The sequence below is a fragment of the Gossypium arboreum genome, chromosome 12 (assembly GCF_025698485.1).
Source record: "Gossypium arboreum isolate Shixiya-1 chromosome 12, ASM2569848v2, whole genome shotgun sequence".
Classification (NCBI taxonomy): Eukaryota; Viridiplantae; Streptophyta; class Magnoliopsida; order Malvales; family Malvaceae; genus Gossypium; species Gossypium arboreum.
In genome coordinates, this window is record NC_069081.1 from 15517819 (window position 1) to 15526629 (window position 8811).

An 8811-nucleotide genomic window follows, 5' to 3' on the forward strand; every position below is an offset into this window, starting at 1 on the left:
ATTGAATTTCAAAACCAAAACTCAAGAAATCTGACCTAAATCGGTAAACTCAAACGTAAAAATTTTGACCTAAAATTCAAATAAAACTCAACATAAAAAAGTTTTAAAATGAATTTATCAAGGAAAAACTTATCTTCTCGATAAATTTTATTTGGAAATTTGGTTGAGTGAAATGATTTTTTTTCAAGTTATAATAAATACCAAGTATAATGCAATAAATTCTATAGAATTTTTACAAAATATAGGATTTTTAAGTTATAAAGTGAAAAGTTGCAAATTGTAATAATGAATGTGTATAGGTGTATATACGTACCTTTAGATCAAATACTTTTTCTTACTGTCATTTAATATTAAATTTTTAATTTTTTAATTAATGAATTATATGTATATATTTGTGATAATAACATGGACACCGATGTTTAATTAGCTATTGATGATTTTAATTAATTGGATGATATTGAATTTTATATATATTTTGACTGGGTAGTTATATTATTTATTTAAATTTACATTGTTAATGTTTGCTTTGGTGGTTTAATCTCAAAATTACAAATACTTTTGATTATTATTTAGGAATAAAATGTTAATATTTTAGATGAATTTAAATTGTTTAAATCATTAACCATCCGTTATTAACGGATGCATGTCCCTCATGAAGACTACTCGAGAAATATAACCACCTATAAATACCCTCAAAGTTTGTTGAGTGTTTTTCTATCTCTCTTAGATGATGAGGCTTCTCTATTTATATGATATAGGTATTGTTTAATAATATAACTTACTAGGTAAGTGTGACAGTCCTAATTAGACCCTAGTCGGAATGTGGTTTCGGGACCACAAAATCGAGTCACAAAAATTTATTTTTATTTTAATTGCATATATTTATGTGTGATAGTGTATGTGTGAAAAAAAATAATTAAATGTTTAAAAATTAGTCTTAGGAATGTGAATTTTCTTGAAAGGACTTAGTTGAGAAACTTAGAAAAGATGATATGTAAATTGTAAGGATCAAATAACAACAAGGTGAGAAAGCATGGATTTGCATGTCAAAATACCCTTAATGCATGAAGTGGCCGGCCATGTGATGATGTTCCTCCACTAAGTCTAATTAAATATATATTGTAATGGTAAATGACAAAATAATCTAAATAGAAAAATAGATTAATAAGAAAAAGATGAATAAAAGAAGAAATGGAAGGAGAGAGAAGTGTTCGTCTTCTTCTTGCAAAGCTGAACCTAAGTGAAGAAAGAAAGAAAAATTGTTAAAAGCATTCGGTCAATTTAAGGGTTAATCAAGGTAAGATTTCATGTTTTTTTTCATTAAATTTTATGAAATTTAGTTAGTAGACAAATCTATATTATAACCCATAGGTTGATTTTTCTATTTGGTGACAAAATGTGCATTCGGTTGTGATGTTTAGATGTTATGAGGATAGTGTCTCATGCTTTGGATAGAATATTAGAAAGATGAAGAATGAACTAGTTAATATATATATGAACATTGGTATGAACTTATGAATAGATGTGGAGTTTTTATTTTTTTTTAGTTAGAAACATTCGGTCAAATTGTTATGTGGAGGAACTAAGTGTTTAAATGAAATAAAAATGATATTACATTTGAAACTGTATATTCGGCCTTATAATTAAGTATATAGGTGATGTTGAATTTAATCTTGCACATTCGGCTATATAGGTATACACATTTGTGATATTATCTTTGATTGTATATAATCGACTAAATGAGTGATGTTGGCTTATAAGTTGAGTTTGATTCATGATTATAATGTAAACATATTTGAGATAATGTTATGTTTGGAAGTGATGATGCATCCGGCCTTGAGGTAATAGATGAATATTTGTTGAAGTTTTAATGTCTTCAACAATTAGGTTGTAAAATGTAATGAAAATTATTAGACTATATATGTGAGTAATTAGCAAGGGTGGTTGCCGTATATACAAATATATATATGTGTTATATATGTATGTATAATTAAAATATTGATTGGATTATTGATAGTAATGTGATATTATGTGGTTATTAGCCGAATAACTCAAAAGCATAAGGTAGAAAGATCAAATTTTACCATGTGTTCCTTATGATATAAAATCATTAAAATTTGGATACAAATAACTAGCAAGGCGGTTAAACTAGTTAATTTATTTAATCAAACTCAAGAACTTAAAGGAGGGGAATCAAGCAAGGGCAAAGCGAGGAGCATCGAGTAGCCGATTTGGAACCGTTTTATCCAACACAAGGTAAGTCCATAAGCATTTCTAAGGTTGATTAATTTATACATAAATGACTCTAGTGTATCATGAGAGAATTTCTTTTGTTAGGTATTCTTTTGGAGTGATATACATATTTATAATTGTGGCCTTATATGCCAATTGAATTAAGTAAATTGTCTTATTATAATGGGTCAACATTAGCACTAAGTGTGCGGATTTGAATGGCACTATGTGTGCGGAATTGAATGGCACTATGTGTGTTGATTTGGATGTCAATACATGAGTGAATCTTCAAGGCACTATGTGTGCGGTGTAGCATGGCACTATGTGTGCGAATTTGTTTAGCACTATGTGTGCGAAATCGGTTGATGATATAAGAAGTATAGGGAAAGAATAAAGTGCTAGAGCTATTACCTGAAATATCGAAGTTGAGACATGAAACGTATATGCATGGATACATCTAGTTCATCATTGTTTCATACTTTGAAAAAAAAAAAAGATTTAAACCATTTGGTTGTTTGATAGTTGATCGGATAGCAATATTTGGCTTGTGGTTGGATCAATAATCTAGTTAATTGTAGCATAGATCGGTATGGCTGAAATAGTTGATCTTACATTATTTCTCTTATGATCTCATGTTAATGGTCTGTATTATATTGCTTATGACCTACTGAGTTGAATACTCATTTGGTGTGTTTGCTTGTCTCCTATTTAGATTTCCTTGACCCATTTTGCGTGCTTGGAATCATCGTCGAAGTCATCACACCAGCTTGCAACATTTTGGTACCCTCTTCTTAATTGATCTAAATGAACATTTCGGCATGTATAGGCTAATATGTATTTTGTTTGAACGTTGATATGTATACTTCCAGCCATGTGAATATGGCTTAAATACTAAGTTTGAATTTGGTTATGTTTAATCATGGTATAAATCGTCTTGGTTATAATTTGTAATGCTATTAATGAATTATATATATATATCTATACATATGTTTGAGTGTTGAAAATGCTAAGAAATATTGATTATGTGTTTTTGGGGTAGTTCGATTATGACACATTTATATAGGTGATTAATTGCAATTTGGCTATTGTATATGATCTTAGTATTTAAATTGAGATAGCGTAATGGGTCATCTGGTTATGTCTGAACATAACATAAAATCGTATGATATGGTTGTTATATGATGTAAACTTATGTAATGGTTTTGATTGAACTTGATAATGATTAATTATGTGTTCCGGCTATGTATGAATAAGGATCGTATATGGTAGTATAATGAATTATGCATTATTAAAGATGAACTTAACGAAATGAAGATGATAGAAGAAGATGCATGAAAATTTTACGAATAAGTATTTGGTTCGGTAATATCTCGTAACCCATTCCAGCGATGGAAACGGGTTAGGGGTGTTACAGTAAGTTTCATATATGTATGCATGTCAACACGTATCTTACTCTAAACCTAATACGTGTTTATGTGGTCTCATACGCGATCTCACGTGTGACTTCGCAGGAGAATGTAGATACTTATCTTGCGAACACCTATTATTATGCGAGCTCAATAGAATAGGTCGATAATGCCAAGTATCAAAACAAAGCTCAATATAGAAAAGGAGGGCTTTTCCTCCTTACCTCCCAACAAATCTCAAAAGACTAAACCCTCGTTCCTCTCCTCTCCATTCACATTAGCACTCTCTTATCTTTTTAACTCTCGGTCTTAGCATGGGTGAATTGGCCTTCCTCACACCATCATCTTCTTCTCTCTAGTTGATTTGTATATCAACAATTATTTATTTGTATTTATAAATTTTTTTTTTTTAAATGATAGAATTCATAGTTAGAGATCCAAATTACGGAAGTAGTCATCCCCGAATCATGAAATGTGATTTGGTAACATTGACAAGAAGTAAATTAAAATTAGATAAACAGGTAGGTAGGTAGGTAAGGTACCTGAAAACTAAAGTCCTCCTACTTCACTAATCTTATACCCAGGACCATAGGCACTTCCTTTTTTAAGTTATAAAACCCAAGAAAGGATTCAACTTGTCTAGGTTCGGTGTACCTAACCCAAAGTCAGCTACCTATATATTTCTCTCTTTTCCTTTGTTGTATCGGTTTCAGTTGTGTGATATATAGATGACGATGTTGGAAGAGCAAAAGGATCAATCCACTTTGGTGAACCCACAACTGTCGCCGCCAAATTCATATGGCGCCGTCGTTCTTGGTGGCACCTTTGACCGCTTGCACGACGGCCACTGCCTCTTCCTCAAAGTAAAACTGACATAATCATCTCTCTCTCAAACTATGTTTTACTTTTATTTCTTTATCCCAATATGATTCTAAGAGACAAAACTTTTGCTGGAAATAGTCAGCAGCGGAGATTGCCAGGGATCGAATCGTGGTGGGTGTTTGTGATGGTCCCATGTTATCCAAAAAACAGGTAATTTTTTTTTTTCTCATTCAATATGCTTTTTACTCTGAACTAATCTAAATCCTAAACTTGTTTACTTGGTTTAAAATGGATTAAGAGAAAAAGGCATTTGATTAACTGTAGCAATCCTTCTCTTATTGATAGTTTGCTGAATTGATACAACCCATTGAAGAAAGGATGCATAATGTTGAGAATTACATTAAGGTATGTAAGTATTTTTATGAGAAAAGACCATGAAAGAGTATTGGGGGGGGGGGTGATCAGTCATTCGATGATTTTCTCTATTAATAAATTTTGCTTATATTTTTGCAGTCTATCAAACCAAAGCTAGTAGTCCAAGTTGAACCTATTACAGATCCCTATGGACCTTCAATCATTGATGAACATTTGGAGGCCATTCTTGTCAGGTTTGTTACTGACTAACTTCTCAATACAAGAGAACTCTTTGGTAATCCACTTCACATGAATGCTTACTTTGCTTTCTTGATCTTGTGCTCTGAATTGATGTTTCCTTTCTGGATATGCCTCCTTTTCACAATGAATTAACGTTGATTCGGCTTGTTCGAGTTAGTAAAAGTGGCAACAAGAGATGAAGTACATCATATTAACCTTATATAATGCTAGTGAATCCTTCTTTGCCTAACTGCACTAGTTTCTTGACAGTAAGGAGACATTACCAGGTGGAGTCTCCGTTAATAAGAAAAGAGCTGAAAGAGGCCTTTCACAGTTAAAGGTTTGTTTTTGTCTGGTTAATTTCCATGCTGTTGGTAGTATTTGAAAGTAAGACAAATTTTGTTTATAATTTCACAAAATTTTTCAAGGAAAACGTCTTCATATGGTGCCATTTTCTGCAGATTGAAGTTGTAGATCTAGTTTCTGAAGGATGTACTGGAGGCAAGTTGAGTTCAACAACACTAAGGAAGCTTGAAGCTGAGAAAGCCAAAAACCAGGAGTCTGCCACAAGCTTGATGGTAACAAGCTGATATCATATCAATGGCTGCAAGAAAGGTGGCCATATTTCGATGGTTCTTTTTTTTTTTCCTTTTTCTTTTTGTGAAACTCCAACAGCAAAAATGTACAAGGACACCTGAAATTTAATAAAATTAAGCATGCAAGTGTCTTCTTATTAAAAGTATCAATATTGTTAAGATTTAAATAGCTTGACGAAAGATCAAATAAGGACCACATAAAGGAAATGCAAGGATAACCATATGTATGAAGTTATCAAAAACCTTATCTACATTTGTTAGATTAAATTGAGGAAAGAAACTATTTTTGCCTTACTAACCAATAAATGACACCCCTCACTTTATCTCCAACAAAGCAGCTGTCCCTGGAATTGAATGCCACCCAGACCTTACCTGTACTTGAACAATGTTCAACAATGGAGGAACTCAAGCAGATTCATGCACAGATGTTAAAAACAGGCCTTGTTGCAGATACCGTCTTAGTAAGCAAAGTCCTTACTTTTTGTGTGTCTTCGAAATATGGTAATCTAGAACACGCTCGGATGGTTTTTGATAGAGTAAATAGGCCCAATACTTTCATGTACAACACCATGATTAAAGGATACTCAGAGAACAACAAACCAGAAACAGCCCTTCTTTTATATCAGCATATGCTGGATCTTTCAGTTCCACATAATTCCTACACTTTTCCTTTCCTGCTTAAAGCTTGTTCCAGTTTGTCAGCTATGGAAGAAACCAAGCAAATTCATGCTCACGTTGTTAAGTTAGGTTTCCGCTCAGATGTTTATGCTGTGAATTCCTTGCTTCATGTCTATGCATCATCCGGCAGCATGGAAGCTGCGCGTTTGCTCTTTGACCAGGTCTTGAAACGAGACGTCGTTTCTTGGAACTTGATGATTGATGGCTATGCAAAGTGTGGCAAGATGGAAACTGCATATGAATTTTTCAAGAACATGCCAACGAAGAATGTCATCTCTTGGACAACTATGATATCTGGATATGTTGGGGCGGGCATGTACAAGGAAGCCTTGAATTTATTTCAAGAAATGCAGATTGAAGGTGTGCAACCAGACAAAGTTGCCCTTGCAAGCACTCTCTCTGCTTGTTCATATCTCGGAGCGTTGGATCAAGGGAGATGGATTCATGCATATATTGACAAGATAGGAATTGTGATTGATCCAATCTTAGGCTGCGCCCTTACAGATATGTATGCAAAGTGTGGTGACATGGAAGAAGCTTTAGAAGTTTTTAAGAAACAGAAGAAAAAGGAAGTTGCTTTGTGGACTGCATTGATTTATGGATTTGCAATTCATGGTCGTGGAAGAGAAGCGCTGGACTGGTTTGAGACTATGCAGAAGGTCGGAATCAAGCCAAACCATGTCACTTTTACAGCAATTCTGACAGCATGTAGCTACTCAGGACTGGTTGATAAAGGAAAATCATTGTTTGAGAGCATCGAACGAGTTCATAAATTAAGGCCAAGAATAGAGCATTATGGCTGCATGGTTGATCTACTAGGCCGAGCAGGGCTCCTGGAAGAAGCAAAGGGATTGATTGAGCTAATGCCTGTAAAACCAAATGCTGTTGTTTGGGGAGCATTGCTCAATGCCTGCCGGATTCATAAAAATGTCGAATTAGGTACAAAGGTAGGGAAACTGCTGCTTGAAGAAGATCCGGACCATGGTGGTCGGTATGTTCACTTGGCGAGCATTCATGCAGCAGCAGGGGACTGGGACCAAGCAGTTGAAGCAAGGAGGGAGATGAAAGAACGAGGGGTTTCGAAACTTCCGGGATGCAGTGCAATTAGTCTGAATGGGGTTGTCCATGAATTCTTGGCCGGGACCAAGTCCCATCCACAGGCAGCAGAGATTTACCGCATGTGGGACAATATAGCTGAAAGACTTGAAAAGGAAGGATATAAACCTGCATTGCAGAATCTACTGCTTGATCTGGACAATGAAGCCAAAGAAATGGCAATCAATCAGCACAGTGAGAAGTTGGCTATTGCATTTGGATTACTTAGAACTAAACCAGGGACAACTATTAGAATTATCAAGAATCTTCGGATATGCGAGGACTGCCACAGTGTAACAAAACTTGTGTCCAAGATATATGATAGGGAGATTGTCATGAGGGATAGAACCAGGTTCCACCATTTTAAGGATGGCAATTGTACTTGTGGAGATAAATGGTGAGGAAGGAGAGACCACAACATTATATTAACTCACCTGTTAGTACACCAACTAGGAGTAGTTAATGTATAAGCTTTGCTGAGCACAAGGCAAACACCTTCAGCTCCCAAAAATTAAAAGAATCCAATAGAGCAAATATGAAGCCCGGTGGTCCCTTCGGCATTTAGCCAAAAAAGTAGATATATTTGAGGCAACGAAGAAAGCATGGGAAGTAGCGGAGCTGCTTAAGAATGAAGCATTGCTAAGTTGAATCCACCCATTTTAGATGGACGTCACCGAAACCATATCGATGCTCATTTCTGCCGCACCAAAACCTGGAAAATAAACCCAACGCCTTATTGGGGGAGGCCCCAAAATTAAAGTAAATAAAACGTAATAAAGAAAAATAGGATCTCTTCGGTTTTTTCAAAATAATTTTTATTTCAGGGTAGTATTTGATATATATTTATAATGTCTTTTTTTTCATTCTATAAGTAATTTTAAAAATTATGTATTTTTTAAAAATATTTATTTTTAATATTTTACTATACACCATCGGATACTTGTTAACCTCTTAATTCTATTTGTGAAATTTTAAAATTCCACAAACAGTGTATCAAATTTTTTCATTTATTTTCATTTTAGAAGTATATTTATTTTTATTTTTGAAAATTGAAAAACAACTTTAATAAATGAGATTAAAATTTGTTTCAATAAATAAAATATGAAAACGCACTTGGTAATATTTTCAAAACATGAGAAAATAAAATTGTTAAAATATTAACTTGTGTAAAGGTTGTATTATGATTTGTGTCAACGTGGACAACATCTTAAATAACATTAGTCTGTTTTTTGCCCATCATTACATAACATTAGTTTAGATTGGGTTTTTTGACGACGTCCTTGTACAATCATTACTTGAATATTATGCTGCAAAAGCATAACATGTGTGATGCCTTATAAATAGATTATGGAAGGCTTATCTCTTACAAGGTAAAGAATATAGAATAT

The 8811-nt window shown here is 33.8% G+C and overlaps 2 protein-coding genes and 1 long non-coding RNA gene across 3 annotated transcripts; all 3 read left to right on the forward strand.

Annotated features, from left to right (window-relative positions):
* Positions 1 to 1181: 1181 nt before the first annotated feature.
* LOC128285597 (uncharacterized) lies at positions 1182 to 3183 on the forward strand. Its single transcript, XR_008276089.1, has 3 exons — positions 1182 to 1297; positions 2177 to 2256; positions 2945 to 3183. It is a non-coding gene; the product is annotated as an uncharacterized LOC128285597 (long non-coding RNA).
* A 980-nt stretch (positions 3184 to 4163) lies between these two features.
* LOC108476829 (phosphopantetheine adenylyltransferase-like) lies at positions 4164 to 5793 on the forward strand. The gene is made up of 6 exons (XM_017779186.2): positions 4164 to 4501; positions 4599 to 4670; positions 4806 to 4865; positions 4974 to 5068; positions 5325 to 5394; positions 5516 to 5793. Exons 1-6 carry the CDS (start codon positions 4367 to 4369, stop codon positions 5642 to 5644), a joined length of 561 nt encoding a protein of 186 aa, XP_017634675.1. The 5' UTR covers positions 4164 to 4366; the 3' UTR covers positions 5645 to 5793.
* A 134-nt stretch (positions 5794 to 5927) lies between these two features.
* LOC108476827 (pentatricopeptide repeat-containing protein At5g66520) lies at positions 5928 to 8235 on the forward strand. Its single transcript, XM_017779185.2, has one exon. The coding sequence runs from the start codon at positions 5956 to 5958 to the stop codon at positions 7822 to 7824; it is 1869 nt and encodes a 622-aa protein (XP_017634674.1). The 5' UTR covers positions 5928 to 5955; the 3' UTR covers positions 7825 to 8235.
* The last annotated feature ends 576 nt before the right edge of the window (positions 8236 to 8811 follow it).

What these genes read in the sequence shown, in the direction of transcription:
- LOC108476827 (XM_017779185.2), top strand. Translation starts at nt 5,956, where the DNA reads ATGACACCCCTCACTTTATCTCCAACAAAGCAGCTGTCCCTGGAATTG.
- LOC108476829 (XM_017779186.2), top strand. Translation starts at nt 4,367, where the DNA reads ATGACGATGTTGGAAGAGCAAAAGGATCAATCCACTTTGGTGAACCCA. An exon ending in ATGTTGAGAATTACATTAAG is followed by an intron (nt 4,866 to 4,973) that starts GTATGTAAGTAT and finishes ATATTTTTGCAG; the next exon opens with TCTATCAAACCAAAGCTAGT. An exon ending in GAGGCCTTTCACAGTTAAAG is followed by an intron (nt 5,395 to 5,515) that starts GTTTGTTTTTGT and finishes CATTTTCTGCAG; the next exon opens with ATTGAAGTTGTAGATCTAGT.